Source organism: Saccopteryx leptura, chromosome 9 (assembly GCF_036850995.1).
Source record: "Saccopteryx leptura isolate mSacLep1 chromosome 9, mSacLep1_pri_phased_curated, whole genome shotgun sequence".
In the NCBI taxonomy this organism is placed as follows: Eukaryota; Metazoa; Chordata; class Mammalia; order Chiroptera; family Emballonuridae; genus Saccopteryx; species Saccopteryx leptura.
In genome coordinates this window covers 17,286,957-17,312,982 of record NC_089511.1, presented here as the reverse complement: position 1 = coordinate 17,312,982, position 26,026 = coordinate 17,286,957, and the positions used below count along the sequence as shown (strand labels likewise).

At 40.4% G+C, this 26,026-nt stretch overlaps 1 protein-coding gene across 1 annotated transcript in view; it reads left to right on the top strand.

Annotated features, from left to right (window-relative positions):
* Positions 1-26,026, top strand: part of TERB1 (telomere repeat binding bouquet formation protein 1) — a 44,158-nt gene that overhangs the window by 1,798 nt on the left and 16,334 nt on the right. The window contains exons 3-13 of the mRNA XM_066348712.1: positions 3,381-3,443; positions 6,815-6,925; positions 7,143-7,271; positions 9,858-9,989; positions 12,462-12,522; positions 12,948-13,063; positions 13,166-13,288; positions 19,484-19,636; positions 21,560-21,691; positions 22,650-22,775; positions 25,854-26,008. Coding sequence (XP_066204809.1) covers positions 3,413-3,443; positions 6,815-6,925; positions 7,143-7,271; positions 9,858-9,989; positions 12,462-12,522; positions 12,948-13,063; positions 13,166-13,288; positions 19,484-19,636; positions 21,560-21,691; positions 22,650-22,775; positions 25,854-26,008 — 1,269 coding nt within the window. The 5' untranslated portion in view covers positions 3,381-3,412. The remainder of the gene's footprint in view (positions 1-3,380; positions 3,444-6,814; positions 6,926-7,142; positions 7,272-9,857; positions 9,990-12,461; positions 12,523-12,947; positions 13,064-13,165; positions 13,289-19,483; positions 19,637-21,559; positions 21,692-22,649; positions 22,776-25,853; positions 26,009-26,026) is intronic.

Here is a 26,026-nt window from a genome sequence, read left to right as displayed (position 1 = left end):
GCAACCACCAGGCAAAGCCCCCTACCCCAGGATGCTCTGCCCATCTGGGGCCGCTCTCTATTGCTCAGCAATCAAGCTGTTTTAGTGCCTGAGGCAGGCTATGGAACCATCCTCAGGGCCAGGGGCCAACTTGTTTGACTATGAGCCATGCTGCAGGAGGGGAAGAAAGAGAGAAAAGAGGGAGGGAAGGAGTGGAGAAGCAGATGGTAGCTTCTCCTATGTGCCTGACCGGGAATTGAACTTGGGACTTCATATGCTGGGCTGACGCTCTACTGCTGAGCCAACCGACCAGGGCCCATTTTTAAATTATCAAACAAGCCTGACCAGGCGATGGCGCAGTGGATAGAGCGTCGGACTGGGATGCAGAGGACCCAGGTTCGAGACCCCGAGGTCACCAGCTTGAGCGCTGGCTCATCTGGTTTGAGCAGAAGCCCACCAGCTTAAACCCAAGGTCGCTGGCTCCAGCAAGGGGCTGCTCGGTCTGCTGAAGGCTTGCGGTCAAGGCACATATGAGAAAGCAATCATTGAACAACTAAGGTGTCACAACGCGCAATGAAAAACTATTGATTGATGCTTCTCATCTCTCTCCGTTCCTGTCTGTCTGTCCTTGTCTATCTCTCTCTCTGACTTACTCTGTCTCTGTAAAAAATAAAAAAAAATAAAAAATTTTAAATTATCAAACAAGAAAGTTTAAAATTATTAAGCAAGAAAGTTATAATTTGTCGCCTGACCTGTGGTGGTGTAGTTAAGTGTCAACCTGGAATGCTGAAGTCACTGGTTCAAAACCCTGGGCTTGCCTGGTCAAGGCACATATGGGAGTTGATGCTTCCTGTTCCTCCCCTTTCTCTCTCTCTCTCTTTCTCTCTCTCTCCTTTCTCTCTAAAAAATGAATAAAATCTAGGCCTGACCTGTGGTGGTGCAGTGGATAAAGCATCAACCTGGAAACGCTGAGGTTGCCGGTTCAAAACCCTGGGCTTGTCTGGTCAAGGCACATATGGGAGTTGATGCTTCCTGCTCCTCTCTCTCTCTCTCTCCCCCCTCTCTATAATGAATAAATAAAATCTTTTAAAAAAATGGAAAAAAATGAATAAAATCTTAAAAAAATACTTAAAAAAAGAAAGTTATAATTTGTCTTTTGCTGTGGATGGGTTTTGAACACTTAGCTAGTGAATAGATTGTATTAATGCAGGTAATTGGTACTTGGCAAACTTTAATTTCACTGTGCAAAGTAATCATTTATTAGAAAATAGTACAGGAAAGATAAAGGAATAAAAGGTAGTATATGTTGTCAGTTTCAATTTCAAGACATTTATATTTTAAAATATCCCTCTTTAAAAATAAAATTATATTAAAAAGTGGAATAGTTTAATTAAAACTAAGGAAATGTTCCTTAAACTTCCTCACAAAACAGAAACCCCCACAAATGATACAGGAGTCCTTTTTTAAAAACTTTTTTTTTTCTTCTTTTCCAAATGAGAGGAGGGGTGATAAACAGACTCCCACATGTGCCTGGAGTGGGATCCACCTGGCAACTCCCATCCGGGCTGATGCTCTGCCCATCTAGGGCCATGCTCAAAACAGAACTATTTTTAGTGCCTGAGGTGGAGGCTCCACTAAGCCATCCTCAGCACCCAGGGCAGTGGGCTCAAACCAACAGAGCCATGGCTGCAGGAGTGGAGAGGGAGGAGGGAGATGGGGGAGAAGCAGATCATTGCTTCTGTGTGCCCTGACCAGGAATCAAACCCAGGACATCCACACCAGCCAACAATCTATTACTGAGCCAACTGGCCACGGCCAGTAGTCCATTTTTATTTATTTATTTATTTTGGTGGTAGAGAGACAGGGACAGACAGATAGGAAGGGAGAGAGATGAGAAGCATCAATTCTTTGTTGCAGCACCTTAGTTTCTCATTTGATTGCTTTTTCTTATGTATCTTGACCAAGCAAGAGACCTTGGGCTCAAGCTGGTGAGCCTTGCTCAAAGATGAGCCAGCACTCAAGCTGGCAACCTCAGCATTTCGAACCTGGGTCTTCTGTGTCCCAGTCTCACACTCCATCCACTGTGCCACAGCCTGGTCAGGCAGTAGTCCATTTTTTAGCTCTGTTTTTAAATTTAGTTTCCCCCTCCCCAAAATTAACCAACAATTCATGTGTTAATTTGATAAAATGTATTGAGTGCCTATAGTACTTGAGAATGCCATATGCATATTTGTATGTATTCAATTCTTGTAACAACTCTATGAAGTAGGAATTTCCAGTTTTACAGATGAGGGAACTGGACCTCAGAGAATTAAAGAACACCCTATATTACACATCGAATAAGTTGTAGATTCAACCTCTTCTCTTCTGGCTTTAGGAAAACTATTCTTTCCCTGCCCCTTTGCATTTATAATTCTGGAATTCTCAAACATCTATTTATTATTTATTTTTTGATGGAAAATTTTAATATTTTTTAAAATAATTTTTTATTAAATATATTGGGGTGACATTGGGTGCTTGTTTGTTTTTTTTTAATTGAAGAGTGCATTTTATTTTATTTATTATTTTTTTTTATTTTTCCGAAGCTGGAAATGGGGAGGCAGTCAGACAGACTCCCGCATGCTCCGGACCGAGATCCACCCAGCATGTGCCCACCAGGTGGTGATGCTCTGCCCCTCTGGGGCATTGCTCTGTTGCATCCAGAGCCATTCTAGCGCCTGAGGCAGAGGCCACAGAGCCATCCTCAGCGCCCGGGCCATCTTTGCTCCAATGGAGCCTCTGCTGCGGGAGGGGAAGAGAGAGACAGAGAGGAAGGAGAGGGGGAGGGGTGGAGAAGCAGGTGGGTGCTTCTCCTGTGTGCCCTGGCCGGGAATCGAACCCGGGACTCCTGCATGCCAGGCCAACGCTCTACTGCTGAGCCAACCAGCCAGGGCCATTGGTTTTAAGTGTACAATTTTATTTATTTTTTTAGTGAGAGAGACAGAGAAGGACAGATAGGGACAGACAGACAGGAAGGGAGAGAGATGAGAAACATCAATTCTTTGTTGTGGTACCTTAGTTGTTCATTGATTGCTTTCATATATGTGGGGGGCTTAAGCCAAACCAGTTGCCCTTTGCTCAAGCCAGCAACCTGGGCTTCAAGCCAGTAACCTTTGGGCTCAAGCCAGCAACCATGGGGTCCTGTCTGTGATCCCCGCTCAAGCTGATGAACCCATGCTCAAGCTGGATGAGCCTGTGCTCAAGCTGGCAACCTTGGGGTTTTGAACCTGGTTCCTCTGTGTCCGAGGTCGACACTCTATTCACTGTACCACTGCCTGGTCAGACAAGTGTATAATTCTATAATACATCATCTTTATATTTCAAATATTAATTTAACTTGAGAAAATTTCTTTATCTTATAGGTGAAATATAAGTAAAAAGAAAGCATACAAGCATGGGAAGTGAGGACACAAAGAATATACAAGGTGAGAAATTCATGGAATTTAAGTCTGGAATTAGTTTCATATATTTGTGGAATATAGTATAGATTATCTGACTGGATTCAGGAAAGGGAAGAATAATTGAGCAATTTTCATAAACATTTAATCATGCACCTAATCTGTGCCTGTCACACTTCAGGAAACTGATATTATAATGGGAAAATTAGAATAATGGAGATTATTAGAATACCATATGATAGCTGATTAAATGGAAATATATAGATACAAGAAGAGTTGGGAACCTGAGAGAACTACCATTAAAGTATGCCTGGAGGATTTCAGTTACTTTAGAACAATGGAAATTAAATCCATGGGCATAGAGAAGATTAAACAGAAAATATTAAAAGAGAAAAGAATGGAGAATAGTGTTTCCCTTAATGCAGACCATCACGTAAGGGTTTGGCTGAGAATGCAGGCCCTCAAAAAAAGACAGAAAAACATTTCAGAAAGGTGAATGGAAAGTTAGGAATCTAATGTGGTATTTTGGAAGGTAGCAATAGTGTTACCGACTCTTCAGATGCTGGGACCCAAATGAGGGCTCTTCTGCCCAGTACTGTTCAAACCAGTAGAACAAGACCAAGTTCCATAAAACAGAGCAGAAACTTTATTCTTTGATCAGGGAATGGAGAGGGTGAGCTCTAATGGCACCTTCTCCCCAACTGGGAAGGAGCCTTCTGTATTTATAGGCTGTGACATGGGGTGATTAAATTCCTTTTTTAGGCATGGGTAGTTATTTTTTTGTTGTACTTGGCCCTTTTGTGCATGGTCTTCTTTTGCACATGATGCCCCATACCATCTTGGTTTTTGCGCTCTGCACCTTGGTCTTTGTGCTCAGCCCTCTTCATTTTATATCAGGAAGCAAGTATAGTTAGTGACATAGTTAAAGGTATGGAGAAACATGAGGGCCTATTAGAGGATAGGTAGGTGACATTAAAAGAATGCTTTATGAGAAAGATTGATTGAAATCATGACTGTCATGACTGTCAAATCTCCACAGTTTGTGTAGAATCAATACTATTTCTTTTTTTTTTTAATTTTTTCCCTTTTTTTAATCTTTTATTTACAGAGACAGAGAGAGAGAGTCAGAGAGAGGGATAGATAGGGACAGACAGGAACGGAGAGAGATGAGAAGCATCAATCATTAGTTTTTCGTTGTGACACCTTAGTTCATTGATTGCTTTCTCATATGTGCCTTGACAGTGGGCCTTCAGCAGACCAAGTAACCCCTTGCTCGAGCCAGAGACCTTGGGTCCAAGCTGGTGAGCTTTGCTCAAACCAGATGAGCCCGTGCTCAAGCTGGTGACCTCAGGGTCTCGAACCTGGGTCCTCTGCATCCCAGTCTGACGCTCTATCTACTGCGCCACCACCTGGTCAGGCCTATTTCTTAACTATTGGGAAGAATTTACAAATGAAGCCATCTTAACCTGGAGTTTTCTTTATAGGAAATTTTTAAATCTTGGTTTTAATTTTCTTCATATTTATAGAATTATGTAGGTTACCTCTTTCTTCTTGGGTGCATTTTGGTAATTTGTGTCTATCAAGCAATTTTTCAATTTCTCCTAAATCATTAAATCTATAGGTATGAAGTTATACATAACCGTTATTAGCTTTTGAATATCTGTGGAATCTGTGATGATGCCATCTCTCTCCTTTGTTCCTAATCAGTTTGTCTAGAGCAGGGTAGTCCTTTTTATACCTACTGCCCACTTTTCTATCTCTGTCAGTAGTAAAATTTTCTAACTGCCCACTGGTTCCACAGTAATGGTGATTTATAAAGTAGAGAAGTAACTTTACTTTATAAAATTTTTAAAGCAGAGTTACAGCAAGTTAAAGCATATAATAATAATTACTTACCAAGTACTTTATGTCAGATTTTTGCTAAGTTTGGCAAAATAAATCTTTATAAAACAACTTACTATAGTTAAATCTATCTTTATATTGTATTTATACTTTGGTTGCTCCGCTACTGCCTATCATGAAAGCTGGAATGCCCACTAGTGGGTGCTAGGGACCAGGTTGACTACCAGTGGTCTAGAGGTTCATCAGTTTTATTATATTCTCAAACAACTAGCTCTATTGTTTTTCTATTTTCTATCTCATTGATTTCATCTTTTTTTTTTTTTTTTTTTCATTTTTCTGAAGCTGGAAACAGGGAGAGACAGTCAGACAGACTCCCGCATGCGCCCGACCGGGATCCACCCGGCACACCCACCAGGGGCGACGCTCTGCCCTCCAGGGGGCGATGCTCTGCCCATCCTGGGCATCGCCATGTTGCGACCAGAGCCACTCTAGCGCCTGGGGCAGAGGCCACAGAGCCATCCCCAGCGCCCGGGCCATCTTTGCTCCAATGGAGCCTTGGCTGCGGGAGGGGAAGAGAGAGACAGAGAGGGAAAGCGCGGCGGAGGGGTGGAGAAGCAAATGGGCGCTTCTCCTGTGTGCCCTGGCCGGGAATCGAACCCGTGATTTCATCTTTAATCTTTATAATTTATTTCCTTCTATTTGCTTTGGGTTTAGTTTACTCTTTTTTTTTTTTTTTTTTTTTTTTTGTATTTTTCTGAAGCTGGAAACGGGGAGAGACAGTCAGACAGACTCCTGCATGCGCCGGGATCCACCAGGCACGCCCACCAGGGGCGATGCTCTGCCCACCAGGGGGCGATGCTCTGCTCCTCCAGGGCATCGCTCTGCCGCGACCAGAGCCACTCTAGCGCCCGGGGCAGAGGCCAAGGAGCCATCCCCAGCGCCCGGGCCATCTTTGCTCCAATGGAGACTCGCTGCGGGAGGGGAAGAGAGAGACAGAGAGGAAGGAGGGTGGGGGTGGAGAAGCAAATGGGCGCTTCTCCTATGTGCCCTGGCCGGGGATCGAACCCGGGTCCCCCGCACGCTCTACCGCTGAGCCAACCAGCCAGGGCTAGTTTACTCTTTTTCTAGTGTCTTAAGGTAGAAACAAAGTCATTAATATGAGACCCTTTTTTTTTTTATAAGACTGGCATTTTGTGCTATAAATTTCCTCTTAAATACTGCTTTAATAGCATCTCAGAAATTCTAACAAGTTATATTTTCATTTTTATTCAGTTCATTTCTAAATGGTAGCTTTATTTAAAGAGAATAATTCTTTGACTTTTTATTCCTATATTTTATGAAAGGGGAAGATCAAATAATTTTAAGATTATTTCAAGTTTTTTTAAATAATTTTAAGATTATTTCAAGTTTTTTTGTCTTTATTGTTTGTTAGACTGTTAAAGTAATGCATACTTATTTTAAAAGCAAACATTAAAAAGAATGTATTTAAAAAGTGAAATTTAAATGGAAATGTTTGAAATGTTTGGTTTAAAATAATGAAATTTTTGTTTTTTTAGAAATGAAGACTGACCTGAACTTATTATTGGAGTGTCTAAAATATCAAATGGACAACCCTTTTTCACAAAAGGAAGCTTTGGTCACTATTTATTCAGTTTGTCAACAAAACAGTAAGACATGATAGTGAATTTTTAGCTATGATTCTAGTTCTTTAGTATTGTGACATGTGAAATATGCATAGTTCTTTTCTTCCTAGTTGTTCTATATGTTATGTTATATAGTATATAAATATAGTTATGTGATTTATTTTATCTTTATGTGATAAATATATTTAATAATATTTATCATAGTAAATATTATTTCTTTTTTTGTCCTCATATTCTATAGGTAATGCAGGTGTATATTTTCGGGAAATTGGTGGTTTAATGTTCGTAAAAAATCTTGCAAAGTCAAGTGAACATAGCATGGTAAAAGAAGCAGCCTTATATACCTTAGGAACTGTTGCAGAAAAAGATGGTAAAATATAAAAACTTTATTTCATTATCTATCAAGCAATGTTATACTTTAACAAGCTATTAAAAATAAATTTAGAATTAAATTTCCTCTTTATGTATCTGGATCATTTTACCCAGGTATTTTATTTATTTAAATTAATGTATGCCAATGATATGTTTAACTTATTAACTAATGAAGGAATCAGTAAAATGTTACAAGTGTTTTAAAGACTGTGGCAGAAACCAACATAGGCATTTTGGAATACTGAAATAGATTTATAAATAGGCACATAACTGGTCAATATTTGCATGGCAATAATTAATTTAATTCTGTTGTCCAAAATGTTTTGCATTTCTGTCAATGAGAGTAACTGCAAGACTATCAGGGGTTTTGTTTGTTTTGTTTTGTTTTTTTACAATTCACAGAGTCGTGAAATATCTCAAAAACAGTGAAAGGCACAGATAATCTAGAAGGGTATGCTAGATCGAACATTCAGTAATCATTTTGTCCATTTCAAAAGCTTTTATTGGGGCGACACTAGAATCTATGTAAACACAATAAATAAAATCAATTAAAAAAAAGAGCTTTGACAATTCTCCTTGGCATTCCTTAGAACCTTTTTTTTTTTACTTTATTTTTTTCTATCATGCATAAGTTATTTAATTTTAATGAAAATAAAATTCATCCTTATTTTCCCTTTTTGCTTTGGTATTTTGAGCAATAGGAAAGTTTTCCATAGTCCCAGGTTATAGGGGAATCTACCCACATTTTCTGTTGGTACTTGTATGAATTTTAAATTTACTTTTACATTTTTGATCCTTTTTTAATTTTCCTGAAGTATGGTGTTATGAATGGTTCCAGTTTTGTCTTTTATATATATATAAAATAGCACTCCAGCTATCTTAACACTTCTTAACTTTTTTATTTATTAATTTTAGAATGAGAGAAAGGGAGAGAGAAACAGGAACATAGGTCTGTTCCTGTATGTGCCCTGCACAGGGATCAAACTGGCAACCTCTGCACTTTCAGATAACACTTCTTAGTAAAAAGTAGTAGATTTTTTTTCACATTGATTTGAGATAGTACCATCATCACTTAATGAATTTTCATATGTGGTGGGTCCATACCTGGTTTTTCTATTTTGTTCATTTTCTATATATTCAGGTATCTGAATCAATCAAAATATGAAGATAACCAACAACCATCTTGTATATGGATAAATATACTCTGGGTATACAAATTCATGTTGGCAAAAACATTTTCTGTAGTATACTTTATTTTATTTTATTATTTTTTTTAATTTTATTTTTCTGAAGCTGGAAACGGGGAGAGATAGTCAGACAGACTCCCGCATGCGCCCGACCGGGATCCACCCGGCACACCCACCAGGGGCAACGTTCTGCCCACCAGGGGGCGATGCTCTGCCCCTCCAGGGCATCGCTCTGCCGAGACCAGAGCCACTCCAGCGCCTGGGGCAGAGGCCAAGGAGCCATCCCCAGCGCCCGGGCCATCTTTGCTCCAATGGAGCCTTGGCTGCGGGAGGGGAAGAGAGAGACAGAGAGGAAGGAGGGTGGGGGTGGAGAAGCAAATGGGCGCTTCTCCTATGTGCCCTGGCCAGGAATCGAACCCGGGTCCCCCGCACGCCAGGCTGACGCTGTACCGCTGAGCCAACCGGCCAGGGCCTCTGTAGTATACTTTAAATGAGGTTGAGCCCTGGCTGGATAGCTCAGTTGGTTAGAGCAGTGGTCCCCAACCCCCGGGCCATGGACTGGTACCGGTCCGTGGGCCATTTGGTACCCGTCCGCAGAGAAAAAATAAATAACTTACATTATTTCCGTTTTATTTATATTTAAGTCTGAACGATGTTTTATTTTTAAAAATGACCAGATTCCCTCTGTTACATCCATCTAAGACTCACTCTTGACGCTTGTCTTGGTCACGTGATACATTTATCCATCCCACCCTAAAGGCCGGTCTGTGAAATATTTTCTGACATTAAACCAGTCCGTGGCCCAAAAACGGTTTGGGACCACTGGGTTAGAGCATTGTTCTGATACACACAGGTTGCCAGTTTGAACCCTGGTCAGGGCATATACTGAAACAGATTGATGTTTCTCTCTCACCTACCCTTCTTCTCCCTCCCTTCCTCTCTCCCTTCCCCTCCCTCCTGTCCTTCCACTCACTAAAATCAGTAAATAAATTTTTGAAAAATAAAAACTTCAAATATAAAAGAAATTGAATCTAAAACATCAATTTGTTAAACAACTTTATATTCTTATATTTTCATCCATTAAATATTTCTTCAGTACTGGTTAAGAATCAAGCTCTGTACTAGGCATTGGGGATAAATAAAGCATTGTCCTTGCCTCTGAGAGAGAGTCTGATAGCTGATTTTAGACACTGGAAAAATATTGATTATATCCTTGTGTTCAAATTCTTTTTAAAAAAATCCTGTTTATTTTATGATAAAAACTGCCTACTTTTATGTAGCTATTATTTTTTCTTTTTGGAAAGATACTTTTATTTCTAGAGAAGTCTTAAAAAATAACACAAGTCTTATTTGTTCCTCTGTTTTCTAAAGCCGGTTTCTGAATTTTTATATTTCAGTTTACTGTCAGCAGACTTTGTGTACTTCAGAATTATTTGAAGACTTAATTGGATTCTTATCTAATAATGATTCAAACACAAGCTTGAAAAGAATGTCTGTCTATGTTATTTTGGTTCTGGTTTCAAATAACAGTAAGTACATTATTTTATGTTGTAGAAACATTTATTAAAAATAATAAATTGGAACAATCATTATTAATTTTTAAAATTCTGGTCCTTATATCAATGTCTTTTGTTCTTGCTAATTACTGAAAACTATCAGCTTTAAGAAAGGAGTATGCATTGAATCATCATATATATCATATATATATATATATATATATATATATATTTTTTTTTTTTTTTCCCCCTGAAGTGAGATGTTGGGAGGCAGACAGACAGACTCCCACATGCGCCCGACCAGGATCCACCCAGCATGCCCACTAGGTGGTGATACTTTGCCCATATGGGGTGTTGCTCTGTAACGGGAGACATTTTAGAAAGCCCAGGCCAACTTTGCTCCATTGGAGCTCTGGCTGCATGAGGGGAAGAGAGAGATAAAAAGAAAGGAGAGGGGGGAAGGGTGGAGAAGCAGATGGGTGCTTCTCCTGTGTGCCCTGACCAGGAATCAAACCCAGGACTTCCACATGCCAGGCTGATGCTCTACTGCTGAGCCAACTGGCCAGAACTATTCATCCAATATTTATTAATTTTAACAAATAGTAAAGTTATTTGTATTATTTAATTAACATTGAAAAGCCTGACCTGTGGTGGCGCAGTGGATAAAGTGTCAACCTGGAAATGCTGAGGTTGCCGGTTCGAAACCCTGGGCTTGCCTGGTCAAGGCACATATGGGAGTTGATGCTTCCAGCTCCTTCCCACCTTCTCTCTCTGTCTCTCTCTCCTCTCTCTCTCCCTCTCTGTCTCTCTCTCTCCATTTCTCTCTCCTCTCTAAAATGAATAAATAAAATTAAAAAAAAAAAGATTTATTCTAACATTGAAAAGAAACTGCTTTAAAAGCAAAAGAGAGGCATTTAATGAATTAGGTTGGTTCATTTTTCACTGGAGTGTTTATCAGTGAGCAATGACCTTAAATTTCATATAGCTCTTGGCTAAAGTTGATTTTTAGTTTGTTTGTTTTTAGTTTTTATTTTGGAATTACTTTGGATTTGCAAAAAGTTACAAAGATAGTGTAGCATGTTCCTCTATACCTACTGTTCAGGTCAAGGTTATTTTTTAACATTGATTATTTAAATCTTCAAATTGTTAGAAATTTTATAAGCATTTAAAATGCTTCTAGGTTTTGTCCCTGGCTGGTTAGCTGAACAGTAGAGTGTTGTCTCAACAGTAGAATGTTGGCCCAGCGTGTGCAAGTCCAGGGCACACAGGAGAAGCGCCCATCTGCTTGTCCACCACTCTTCCCCCTCTCCTCCTCTTTATTTCTCTCTTCCCCTCCCACAGCTGAGACTCCATCGGAGCAAAGTTGTTCCGGGCGCTGAGGATGGCTCCATGGCCTCTGCCTCAGGTGCTAGAATGGCTCCAACCACAATGGAGCAATGCCTCAGATGGTAAGAGCATCGCCCCCTGGTGGGCATGCCGGGTGGATCCTGGTCGGGTGCATGCAGGAGTCTGTCTGACTGCCTCCCTGCTTCTCACTTCGGAAAAAAAAAATGCTTTTAGGTTTATGCCTGACCAGGCAGTGGCACAGTGGATAGAGCATCAGACTGGGATGCAGAAGACCCAGGTTAGAAATCCCGAGGTTGCCAGCTTGAGCATGAATTCACCAGCTTGAGCGCAGGGTCTCTGGCTTCAGTGTGGGATTATAGACATAACCCTATTGTCACTGGCTTGAGCCCACAAGTTGCTGACTTGAAGACCAAGCTCATTGGCTTGAGCCCAAGGTTACTGGCTTGAGCAAGTGGTCACTCACTCTGCTGTAGTCCCCCATTTAAGGCACATATGAGAAAGTAATCGATGAACAACTAAGGAGCCACAGAGAAGAATTGGTACTTCTTTCTCATCTCTCTCCCTTCCTGTCTGTCCCTATCTATCCCTCTCTCTGACTCTCTCTCTCCCTGTCTCTGTCAAAATAAATAAATAAATAAATAAAATGCTTCTAGGTTATATTTTTTCTATTTTTTATTTGAATTTTTAAAAATTTTGGAGCATATTTTGTTATTGCAACATAGAACCATGCAAAATAGATGTTATGTAATTTTAAAAAGAAATTTGAGTACTGTCATTCTCTAAGCATAAGCAACATATTTCCCACAATCTTGATTAGATTTTATTTACTGTAATTCTGTGTTATTCTTGTAATACTTTAAAGTAGTTGAAAGTTACTTATTAAAATGCTACTTAAGCCTGACCTGTGGTGGCGCAGTGGATAAAGCGTCAACCTGGAAACTCTGAGGTTGCCGGTTCAAAACCCTGGGCTTGCCTGGTCAAGGCACATATGGGAGTTGATGCTTCCTGCTCCTCCCCCCTTCTCTCTCTCTCTCTTCCCTCTCTATAATGAATAAATAAAATCTTTAAAAAAAAAAAATGCTACTTAAGTATATTCTGTTTCTGTAAAACTCTCTAAACAGAAGTCATACTCATGTAATATGTGGCTATTCTTTTAAGGGACTGGACAAACACTTGTGAGAGAAACAGGTTGTATTAAAGTTCTGACACAGTTATTTAGGTAAGCAAATACAAATTTCTTGTTACTAATTATTCATTACTTAAGACCATAACACAACTTGACCAGGCAGTGGAGCAGTCGGACTGGGATGTGGAGGACCCAGGTTCGAGACCCCGAGGTCGCCAGCTTGAGCGCGGGCTCATCTGGCTTGAGCAAAAAGCTCACCAGCTTGGACCCAAGGTCGCTGGTTCGAGCAAGGGGTTACTCGGTCTGCTGTAGCCCCATGGTCAAGGCACATATGAGAAAGCAATCAATGAACAACTAAGGTGTCGCAACAAAAAACTGATGATTGATGCTTCTCATCTCTCTTCGTTCTGTCTGTCTGTCCCTATCTATTCCTCTCTCTGACTCTCTCCCTGTTCCTGTATATAAAAAAAAGACCATAACACATTTGTATTAATTTACTTTTTTTTTTAATCTAATAGGGCAGTTCTTTCAAAATATGAGTTGAATTTGTCAGATAAAAATATTTTCCAGAGTTATCAGCTGTGGTCATCAGTGTGTAGTACTTTGTGTGTCTGTGTCAACAATCCTCAAAATGGTAATTACCTCAAATATTTAAATATAAAAATAAAGATAAAAATAAATGAAAATTGATATTTTCCAAATATATTAAAACATGATTAACTTTGCCTTCTTTCAGATGAAAATCAAATGCTTTGCTCTTCACTTTTTCCTGATGCTAATGACTGGCTAATAAGTTGCATGAAACCTGAAATAATTCGCCCTATTTGTTCATTTATTGGACTCACTCTTGCAAATAACAGTAAGTATTTTTTCTCTAAGTTATAGTTGAAGAAACTATTTTCAATACATAAAAACCTATTGAATTAGCTTGACCAGGCGATGGCGTAGTGGATAGAGCGTCGGACTGGGATGCGGAGGACCCAGGTTTGAGACCCTGAGGTTGCCAGCTTGAGAACAGGCTCATCTGGTTTGAGCAAAGCTCACCAGCTTGGACCCAGGGTCGCTGGCTCGAGCAAGGGGTTACTCGGTCTGCTGAAGGCCCACGGTCGAGGCACATGAGAAAGCAATCAATGAACAACTAAGATGTCACAACGAAAAACTAATGATTGATGCTTCTCATCTCTCCGTTCCTGCCTGTCTGTCCCTATCTATCCCTCTCTCTGTCTCTGAAAAAAAAAAACACCTATTGAATTAATTAAATTAATAGATTAATTTTATACCAGTAAGTTGGGTCACTTAGGATTCCCTTAAGACTATCACAGATAGGAAAATCTTAAAAGTAGATCTATTAGGAAGTTATTGCAAAGATGATTGTGACAGTATATTTTTAAATCTCCCCAGATCCCTTCACAAAATAAAACTGCCAAGCAAAACTAAATACCCACAGAATACATTTTCTGACCACATATAATTAAATTAAAAATATGCCTGACATATGGTGACCCAGTGGATAAAGTGTTGACCTGGAATGCTGAGGTCAGTCACCTGTTTGAAAACCTGGGCTTGCCCAGTCAAGGCACATAGGAGAAGCAATCAATGAACAACTGAAAATGAAACAACTATGATTTTGTTCCTTCTCTCTCTCTCCTTCCCTTGCTCTCTAAAATCAATAAAGAATAAAAATTTTAAAAGAAAATAAAACATCTAGAAAAGTCTTAAATAGCTGGAAATTATACAACTCAGTACTAAAAAAAATTAAACCTAAACAAACAAAACACAAAACCTTGAGTCAAAGAATAAATATCAAAGGAAATTAGAAATATTTTTAACTGAATGGTACAACTGAAAAATAACATTAAGAATTGTAGCCTGACCTGTGGTGTCGCAGTGGATAAAGTGTCGACCTGGAAATGCTGAGGTCGCCAGTTCGAAAACCTGGGTTTGCCTGGTCAAGGCACATATGGGAGTTGATGCTTCCAGCTCCTCCCCCCTTCTCTTTCTCTGTCTCTCTCCTCTCTCTCTCTCTCTCTCTCTCTCTCTGTCTCTCCCTCTCTACTCTAAAATGAATAAATGGAAGAAAAAAAAAAACAAGAATTGTAGGATAGGCCCTGGCCGGTTGGCTCAGTGGTAGAGCATCGGCCTGGCATGTAGAAGTCCCGGGTTCGATTCCTGGCCAGGGCACACAGGAAAAGCACCCATCTGCTTCTCCATCCCTCCCCCTCTCCTTCCTCTCTCTCTCTTCCCCTCCCGCAGCCGAGGCTCCGTTGGAGCAAAGATGGCCCGGGCGCTGGGGATGGCTCCTTGGCCACTGCCCCAGGCGCTAGAGTGGCTCTGGTCGCGGCAGAGCGACGCCCCGGAGGGGCAGAGCATCGCCCCCTGGTGGGCAGAGCGTCGCCCCCTGGTGGGCGTGCCGGGTGGATCCCGGTCGGGCGCATGCGGGAGTCTGACTGTCTCTCCCGGTTTCTTTTTTTTTTTTTTTTTCTTAAAAATATTCTTAAGAAATTTCTTTTCTTTTTTTTAAAAGTTTTATTTATTTATTTATTTTAGAGAGGAGAGGGAGAGACAGAGAAAGAGAGAGAGAGAGAGAGAGGAGAGACAGAGAGAGAGAAGGGGGGGAGGAGCTGGAAGCATCAACTCCCATATGTGCGTTGACCAGGCAAGCCCAGGGTTTCAAACCGGCGACCTCAGCATTTCCAGGTCGACGTTTTATCCACTGCGCCAACTCAGGTCAGGCCCGGTTTCTTGCTTCAGAAAAATACAAAAAAAAAAAAAAAGAATTGTAGGATATTGCAAAAGCAGTGTTTAGAGGGACATTTATAGCATTGTCTTCCTTAAAGAAAAAGGCTCAGATTAATTATTTTAGTTTCCACCTAAGAAACAGGAAACAAAGCAGGTTAAACCTAAAGAAAGTATAATGAATGACATAATAAAGAAATCAGAAACCAATAAAATAGAAAAATACAAAATGGAGAAAAATCAATAAAACCAAAAGCTAGTTCTTTGAATGGATTCTTTTATTTTTTTATTTTTTATTTTAGAGAGGAGAGAGAGAGACAGAGAGGAAGAGAGAGAGGAGAGAAAGACAGAGAGAGAAGGTGGGGAGGAGCTGGAAGCATCAACTCCCATATGTGCCTTGACCAGGCAAGCCCAGGGTTTCGAACCGGCAACCTCAGCATTTCCAGGTCGCTTTATCCACTGCGCCACCACAGGTCAGGCTCTTTGAATGGATTCTTTAGCCAGACTAACCATGAAATAGAGAAGGCCTAAATCACCAATATCAGGTATGAAGGGTGACATCACTATAGATTTTAACAGATATTAAAAGGATAATAAAGGAATAGTTAAAAAAAACTTTATGCCACTAAATTTGACAACTTACATGAATTGAACAAATTCTTTGAAACACAGAAACTACCAAAGCTCACTCTAGAAGAAATACATAGTTTGAATATTCCTATATCTTTTAAAGAAATCAAATTTTTAGATTAAACCCTAACACAAGAAATTCTAGGCTCTGATGGCTTCACTGATGAATTCTACCAAACATTTAAGGGAAAAGAAAAATTCTGCTTAAGTTATTCCAGGAAAATGAAGTGGAAGAAACACTTCCCAACACATTATTTAAGGCCATCATTATTTCCATATAAAACTTGAAAAAGGCATTGTAAGAAAAGTAGCTCTGGTCAGGTAGCTCAGTTGGTTAGCGCATCGTTCCAGCATGCCAAGGTTGTGAGTGATCCCCGATCAGGGCACAATCAAGAATCATCCAAATGAAATCAGCCAATGGATGCACAAATAAATGGAACAACAAATTGATGTCTTTCTTTCTTTCTTCCTTCCTCTAGAATCAATCAGTAAAAATTTTTTAAAAGAAGAAAATATATATTTTTTAAAAACTATAGGCTATTATCCTTTATGAACATAGATGCAGATATTCTTAACCAAATATAAACAAATCAAATCTAACAATATATAGAAAGGGTAATAATATACTATGACCAAGTGGGATTTATTCTAGGAATGTAAGATTGTTTAACATTAGAAAATTCACCATATTCACAGACTAGAAAAGAAAAGCTATACAATAATCTCAAAAGATATTAGACAATCATATACTTTTCAGTGTTTCCCCTGATGTTTCCTGTACACACCTTACACCACACATAGTTATTTCAATGTTATTTGACTATGTTTTCTGTGCTGTACTTTTCATTCCCATGACTGTTCTGTAACTACTAATCTGTATTTCTCAATCCCTTCACCTTTCTCACTTAGTCTCCCAACCCTACTCCCCTCTGGAAACCATCCGTATACTCTCTATCTATTAGTCTGTTTCTATTTTGTTTGTTTGGTTTTATATTTTTCAAGGTTTTTTTAATGAAAATACTTTGTAGTAAAGAATCTTGTTTGGGGGTCTCTTTAATATTGAAAATGTTTGCTTATCCTTAAATGACATTTCCTAACAGTTACTTTCTCAGATGTAGAAAATTCTTTTTTTTTTTTTTCCTGCATTTTTCCTAAGCTGGAAACGGGGAGGCAGTCAGACAAACTCCCACATGCGCCCGACCAGGATCCACCTGGCATGACCACCAGGGGGCGATGCTCTGCCCATCTGGGGCGTCGCTCTGTTGCAACCAGAGCCATTCTAGCGCCTGAGGCAGAGGCCATAGAGCCATCCCCAGCGCCAGGGCCACCTTTGCTCCAATGGAGCCTCGGCTGCGGGAGGGGAAGAGAGAGACAGAGAGGAAGGAGAGGGGGACGGGTGGAGAAGCAGATGGGCACTTCTCCTGTGTGCCCCGGCAGGAATCGAACCTGGGACTCCTGCACACCAGGCCAACTCTCCACCACTGAGCCAACCGGACAGGGCTAATGTAGAAAATTCTTAACATGAATGTTTGTATATTAAGATCTTCGTGTTTTATGAAACAATACAGAAAAGTAATATTTGTGTTTAAAACATCTTGGCTCCATTTGTGCTAGTAGGGTAGTCTGGGAAGAGGATTATGGCAGAATTATAATCACTAGCTCATTGCTAAAATAGGGGCTTTAGGGAATTATTGAATACACAGAAATGAATACATTCTGATCAGAATCATTTTCAGCAGGGGAACAAAAGAATTTAGACTTTTATTTTATTTTTTTATAAGGTATCTTTATTTTATTTTATTTTTTTACAGAGACAGAGTCAGAGAGAGTCAGAGAGGGGGATAGATAGGGACAGACAGGAACGGAGAGAGATGAGAAGCATCAATCATCAGTTTTTTGTTGTGACACCTTAGTTGTTCATTGATTGCTTTCTCATATGTGCCTTGACTGTGGGCCTTTAGCAGACTGAGTAACCCCTTGCTTGAGCCAGCAACCTTGGGTTCAAGCTGGTGAGCTTTGCTCAAACCAGTTGAGCCCATGCTCAAGCTGGTGACCTCGGGGTCTTGAACCTGGGTCCTGTGCATCCCAGTCCGACGCTCTATCCACTGCGCCACCGGTTGGTCAGGCAAAATTCAGACTTTTAAAAAATATATGTTGGCCCTGGCCAGTTGGCTCAATATAGAGCATTGGTGCAGTGTGTGGATGTCCTGGGTTCAGTTCCTGGTCAGAGCACACAGAAAAAGCGACCATCTGCTTTACCACCTTCCCTCCTCCCCCCTTTCTCTCTCTTCTCCTCCCACAGCCATGGCTTGATTGGTTTGAGAGCATCAGCCCAGGCGCTGAGGATGGCTCCATGAAAGACATATATATCTTTCACTGAATCTTTGCTTAGAATAGTTGTCAAAACTCTCAATATGTTATAATTTTATGCTCTAAGAAGTAAAAGAATCAGGCTTAAATGAATGCTTGCTTCAGCAGCACATACATTAAGATGGATGAAATGTATTCTTTTGGAACAGTTAAATTACTTTGCTATTTGTAGATTAAACCATTTGAGGAATGAGTTATGTTGGAATTCAGAAATTAGTTAGCTTGTGAATTGGAGTACCAAGCTAGATCAATGAATCTATTTTTTATAGCTCTATCAAAGGATTTGGGTGTGATAATGTCACTCTTTTTTTTTGTGGGGTTGAGAGGTGGGGAGATTGACTCCTGCATGTGCCCGGACCAGGACCCAACTGGTAACCCCTTTCTGGGACTGATGCTCAAATCAACTGAGCTGTCATCAGCGCCTGAGGCTGATGCTTAGACCAACTGAGCTATCCTCAGCACCTGGGGCTGACACTCAAACCAATCGAGTCACTGGCTGCAAGAGAGATGGGGGTAGAGGGAAGGGAAGAGAAGCAGATGGTCGCTTCTCATGTGTGCCCTGACTAGGGATTGAACCTGGGATATCTACATGCTGGGCCGATGTTCTATCCACTGAGCCAACCAGCCAGGGCCAATAATGTCACTTTTGTAAAATATATCAGTTCTTGCTAAAGGAAGCAAAAGGGGTATCTAACACAGAAAAAAAACATACTGTCTATACATATACTCTGTTGAAATGAGTTTCTGACATAAGGAAGCAATCTATGTTATGATTATGTATATGTGCAAGTGACAATTGGATATTTTCATTCTTTAATATTGAGATTTTTTTAGTAATTACATGGACCTGTATCCATGGCTTCTGTGTCTGCAGATTCAACCAATTGCTGATAAAAAATATTTGAAAAATATTGCCCTTTTTATTTAATTTAACAAAGATTTTCTAAGATCTGTAGACAAATCTAAATTGTTTCTGACATGTACTGTGTAGTTAGGCCTATGATGATTGTGTCTGTACTGGACGTGTACAGACTTTATTTTCCTTATCATTATTCCCTAAGCAATACAGTATAATAACTATTAACATAGGATCTACATTGTGTTAGGTATTATAAGTAATCTAGAGATGATTTAAAGCCTATGAGAGGATGTGCATGAGTTATATGCAAACAATCATTTTATAGAAGGGATTTCAGCATCTGAGAATTTTGGTATCCACAAGTGGGGTGTAGTTAATGTTATATTTAGTGCAGATTAAGTGAATGAAACATACCATTGTTTTGTTTGGAGTATTAATAGTTCTACTTTATTCCTTAAGCATATGTTCAGAAATACTTTATGTCTATGGGTGGACTGGATGTATTGTCTCAAGTTCTTGTGCAGCTGGAATCTGACTCACACAAGACTCTTTCCAGTGCTAAGCTTGCAGTAGTGGTGGCAAAGACGGTGGATGCATGTATTGCTGATAATCGTGAGTAAAAATGCTTATAGAGTTTTTCCACCATTGCATTTTGTTTGAGTTCAACACGGTGAGTGTTGAAATAGTAGCTTGAACACTAACATGGATTGTCTCCTATGAAGGTTATACTTCCCTAAGGGTTCAAATCTAGGTCTTCTGACTTCAAGTCTAATGATTCTCTAATTTCTAAACCTTTGTTTCACTTAAAAAGTGGTATTAAATTAAAGAGATTAGATGAAAAATCAAGGGACATTTAGAGGACATAAGGAATGGAAAACTCTACTGATAGATTTTTTAAAAATTATGTCAGGAATTAAGGTATGTGTCTTTTTGGTTAAGTATGAGATCTGACCTCAACCATAGCTAGTGAGTAACAGAACCAGAGTTGAACCCATACCTGCTTCTCACTTATACAAACATGGAGGAATGATAACCTATAAACGTTTGTAAAAATCAACTTTTGACGTTCACAGAGAACTGGAAAATAAGTAGATTTTTTAAAAGAAATCATTTATTGAGGGCCTGCTATGCATTGGACTCTATGTGAGCACTAGAAATGGTGCTTAGGGTGTAGGGCCTCGAGAAATTCACAACCTTATTATTGCTATACATATTATTAGACTTTTGGTGAGCTCTGTTAAAAACACTATGAGGAGAAGTATATAGTCTAAAATGGCAGACTTTTTGAATTTCATCACATGTCAGTTTCAGGTGTGCTTCACTCCATCATTAACATCAGTAGAATCATGGCCAGTTAGTAGTGGGAGGAATTTGTCACATGAAAAGTTCTTTACTGTCTAATCTGGGTAAGACGAGGTGTATAAGATGAGAATAAGCATATTCAGCTTTTAGGATTGCTTTGTATTACCAAAATCTGCAGGATAATTAAGAAGAAACTGTGCAGCCTGACCAGGCGGTGGTACAGTGGATAGAGCATCGGACTGGGATGCAGAGGACCCAGATTTGAGACCCCGAGGTCGCCAGCTTGAGCACGGGCTCATCTGGTTTGAGCAAAGCTCACCAGCTTGGACCCAAGGTCGCTGGCTGGAGCAAGGGGTTACACAGTCTGCTGAAGGCCCACGGTCAAGGCACATATGAGAAAGCAATCAATGAACAACTAAGGTGTTGCAACAAAAAACTAATGATTGATGCTTCTCATCTCTCTCCATTCCTGTCTGTCTGTTCCTGTCTATCCTTCTCTCTGACTCTCTGTCTCTGTAAAAAAAAAAAAGAAAAAAAAGAAACTATTCAAAAAATTTTAATTTAGTAAAATATCTTTTTTTGTGTGTGTGTATTTTTCCGAAGCCAGAAATGGGGAGGCAGTCAGACAGACTCCCGCATGCGCCTGACCGGGATCCACCCGGCACGCCCACCAGGGGACAATGCTCTGCCCATCTGGAGCGTCATTCTTTTGCAACCAGACATCCGAGGCGTCGCTCTGTTGCGACCAGAGCCACTCTAGTGCCTGGGGCAGAGGCCAAGGAGTCATCCCCAGCGCCTGGGCCATCTTTGCTCCAATGGAGCCTTGGCTGCGGGAGGGGAAGAGAGAGACAGAGAGGAAGGAGAGGGGGAGGGGTGGAGAAGCAGATGGGCGCTTCTCCTGTATGTCCTGGCCGGGAATCGAACCCGGGACTCCTGCACGCCAGGCCGATGCTCTACCACTGAGCCAACCGGCCAGGGCTAGTAAAATATCTTTAATATGAGAAGAGGGATTAAAAAGGGCTATCTAAACCACTATCTTATTAAATGCATTTATTTATATTTAGACATATATATGCACATATAAGATGTTATGTAGATATATAAGATTGTTCTCCTAGGATTAGGTCTGAAAAATAGTATATGTAAGCTATGAGAAATAATATTTGTGTAGTTATAAGTTTTAAGTTTATGCTTACTCTTTTTATTTTTATTTTTTCTATTTTATCCTCATAGCTACTTTTGGGGAAATATTATCCAAGTACCACATTGTTTCAAAACTTCTGGCATTACTGCTTCATGAAAGTCTGGATTCAGGAGAAAAATTTAGCATCATTCTAACTCTTGGTCATTGCACAGAGGATTGTGGTAATAATGGATTTACTTAGTATGCTTATTAAAACGGGAGTGGAAATACATTTTGGGTTTTTTTTTCCCTTCTAATCATATGAAAAACTTAAAAATATTGTCTTTCTCTCAGTCACCAATCATTTTGCTCCTCATCCTTCTTAATCCATTATATTTAGTCAGACCCTAAGACTTGTGGTTCTACTTCTGTTCTCCCTTCCGTATATCCCTTTCTACCCAGTGCCAGTGCTGCCCTCCCAAGGCCCCCAGCCCCTGCACATCTTTCACCAATGTTATTGCAGTAGGTCGCTCCCTGTGTTCCCTTCCTTCTCCATTCTTCAGTCCACTCTTCACACGGCTGCACAGGTCTTACCTTCAAAAGTTCTATCTTTTCTTTCTCTACCGATCATTCCCACCCCTCTTTTTTCTTCTTCCATTTTTATTCCTCTCTTCACTCCCTGCCACTCCCCCTGTCTGCTCTCCTCCTTTCCTGCTCTTTTCACTTTCCTCTCTCCTTCTCTCTTCTTCCAGTCTCCTCTGTCTCTCCCTCTCCCACTTTCCCACCCTACTCTGTTTGCTCTCTCGCTTCTTCTGTTCTCTCTTCTTTTCCTCATTTTTCATTCACTCCATTAGTTTATTTCTCTGTTCTTTTCTTAACTTCTGTATTTAGTATACTTTTTAAACTTTTATTTTTTATTCAGGTTTTATTGGGAACTGTATCTTTTTAAGAACCAAGTGAGGGCTTGTGAGGTTTGATACTACTCTGTGGCTATATTTCAGAGATCATCACATAGGCAATCTAGGTTATTTTATGAGTTGATTACTTCTTAAATTGAATATACTTTTGAAACTATTTGTTTTTCTACAATTTTAAATTTGAAATATGTTTGTAATTATCACAAGGAAGAATTATGACCTCGTGCAGATAGTTTATGATAAAATAACTATCTTCTACTGTAATTTTTTATATCTTTTCCAGAGGAAAATCAGTATGACCTTTTTAAAAACAATGGACTTCCGCTCATGATACAAGCCTTAACTGAATCTCAGAATGAGGAACTAAACAAAGCTGCCACTTTTGTGCTTTACAACTGCAAAAAAATTAGTAAGTATACTGTGACTTTAAGAAAATACCAGCCTGACCAGGCGGTGGCGCAGTGGATAGAGCATTGGACAGGGATGCAGAGGACCTAGGTTCGAGACCCCAAGGTCGCCAGTTTGAGCGCAGGCTTTTCTGGTTTGAGCAAAGCTCACCAGCTTGGACCCAAGGTCGCTGGCTTGAGCAAGGGGTTACTCTGTCTGCTGTAGCCCCACGGTCAAGGCACATATGAGATAGCAATCAATGAACAACTAAGGTGTCGCAACAAAAAACTGATGATTGATACTTCTCATCTCTCTCTCTGTTTCTGTTTGTCTGTTCCTATCTATCTCTCTCTCTGTCTCTGTAAAAAAGAAAAGGAAAGAAAATTCCAACCAAAGTTTATGAAGGGAATTTATATCTGCTTTTGTGAGCCAAGTCCCTTTTACTCCCAGGCTCTTCTTACATCTGAAGAGCAAAGTAGGTATTTTGGACGTGACAACTAGAGGGTTTCAGCATATAGAAAACCTATGTGAAAGAGAGTAACAGTATAGATAATTCACATATTTTATGCAGTGTGGACAAATTTAGTTGTAAGGCCTAAATTTGAGAGCTGTGAGTAACAGGATTAAATCATAATACAAAGTACATTCACTTGTTTATTTTAAAAATGTCAGCCCTGGCCATTTGGCTAAGTGGATTGAGCATTTATCCCAGGTTCGATCCTTGGTCAGGGCATTCATGAGAAGCGACCGTCTGCTTCTCTTCCTCTCCCTCTTCCCCTCCCTCTTCCCCTCCCTCTTCGCCTTCTCTCCCTTTTTCCCTTTCACAGCCAGTAGCTCAGTTATTCAAGTGTCAACCCCAGGCACTGAGGATAGCTCGATTGATTTAAGCATCTTCCCCAGACTGGGGGGCTGCTGGGTGGATCCTGGTTAGGGCACATGCAGGAATCTATCTCTCTATCTCTCTTCTTCTCACTTGAAAAATAAAAAGTTTGAGTGCCTATTATTTGCTAGGCACTGTGCTAGGCATTAGGGACATAGTGATAAGAAACAGCCTGACCAGACGGTGGCTCAGAGGATACAGCGTCGGACTGGAATGCGGAGGACCCAATTTCGAGACTCTGAGGTCACCAGCTTGAACGCGGGCTCATCTGGCTTAAGCAAAAAGCTCACCAGCTTGGACCCAAGGTCGCTGGCTCGAGCAAGGGGTTACTCGGTCTGCTGAAGGCCCGTGGTCAAGGCACATATGAGAAAGCAATCAATGAACAACTAAGGTGTCGCAACAAAAAACTGATGATTGCCTGATCAGGCGGTTGCTCAGTAGATACAGCATTGGACTGGGATGTGGAGGACCCAGGTTTGAGACCCCGAGGTCACCAGCTTGAGCACGGGCTCATCTGGTTTGAGCAAAGCTCACCAGCTTAAACCCAAGGTCACTCGCTTAAGCAAGGGGTTACTCAGTCTGCTGTAGCCCCACAATCAAGGCACATATGAGAAAGCAATCAATGAACAACAGAGGTGTTGCAACGAAAAACTAATGGTTGATGCTTCTCATCTCTCTCCGTTTCTGTCTGTCTGTCCCTATCTATCCATCTCTCTGACTCTTGTCTCTGTCCCTGTAAAAAAAAAAGAAAAAAGAAACAGTCTGTGCACTCACAGAACTTAGTTTAATTAGAGAAATAGGTAGTAGTTGAATAGTCTCAAAAATGAATGTATTATTATAAATTAACCTAAGAATTTAGAATAGATGGAGCACAGACCTTAGATCCTATAACAAAGGACTAAGACCTAGATGTAGAGCAGAAAAGTTCTCAGGAGGATAGGATTCTTGAGCTGAGATCTGAATGTATGGAGTTAATTAGGTGAAAAGGAGGGAGTTTGTTATGGGCTTATCTCCAGGATAAGCAACAGTGAGGCACAAAGGCCCTGTGATGGGAGGAGGTAGTACATTGAAGGAACTGATAGCCAGTGTGGCTGGAGCACCAAAGGGAATGGTCATGGAAAGAATTTTGGTCTTTGTGGAAGAAAAATTGCTGCTGCATGTGAAAAGAGAAGTTAAAAGATTATAAGAAGACCTGACTGGGTGGTGGCGCAGCAGATAGAGCATTGAACTGGGATGCAGAGGACCCAGGTTCGAGATCCTGAGGTCGCCAGCTTGAGAACAGGCTCATCTGGTTTAAGCAAAGCTCACCAGCTTGGACCCAAGGTCGCTGGCTTGAGCAAGGGGTTACTCGGTCTGCTGCAGCCCCACGGTCAAGGCACATATGAGAAAGCAGTCAATGAACAACTAAGGTGTCGCAACGAAAAACTAATGATTGATGCTTCTCATCTCTCTCCATTCCTGTCTGTCTATCCCTCTCTCTGTCTCTCTGTCACTGTAAAAAAGAAAAAGAAAAAAAAAAGATTATAAGAAGGAACTACTTTATGAAAACATCTTTTAAAAACTGCTTTAGGCCTGACTGGGCGGTGGCGCTGTAGATAGAACGTTGGACTGGGATGCAGAGGACCCAGGTTCGAGACCCTGAGGTCACCAGCTTGAGTGCGGGCTCATCTGGTTTGAGCAAAGCTCACCAGCTTGGACCCAAGGTGTCTGGCTCCAGAAAGGGGTTACTCAGTCTGCTGAAGGCCCACAGTCAAGGCACATATGAGAAAGCAATCAATGAACAACTAAGTTGTCACAACGAAAAACTAATAATAGAGGCTTCTCATCTCTCTCCATTCCTGTCTGCCTGTCCTTATCTATCCCTCTCTCTGATTCTCTCTCTGTCCCTGTAAAAAAAAAAAAAAAAATTAAAAAAATTTAAAAAAAAACTGCTTTAAAACCAGTATTCACACACCTGAGGGCATTTATGTACCTGGCATTGCATATTTTTATGCCAATCACTTTCCTATAATTCTGAAACATAAAGTCTATTTTATGACTTTGGGTTCGGGGCCTCTGTGAAGCACTTGCTTTCCCCTTATTTTCAGTACCACTTGGGCAGTTGAGAGAATCTAGAAGGGTAGAGAAGGAAGTATGGGCTATGAAGTTGTTCTTTTTTAAAGTGTTAAGGTAACATTTTTAGTAATGGATAAACTCACTATTTTTTCTCATATTGCAAAGCTGAAAAATTGTCTCTAAGAGAATATCCTTTTGATGAAAATGAAGCAGAACAAGCAGAAGACATAAATATGAAAGAGAAGACTATTGAAGAGTACTGGAAGAAAGCAAAGGAAATTCTTCACAGAATAGAACAGCTTGAAAGCGAAGGAAATGAGGTTAGCTCCTTTGTGTCA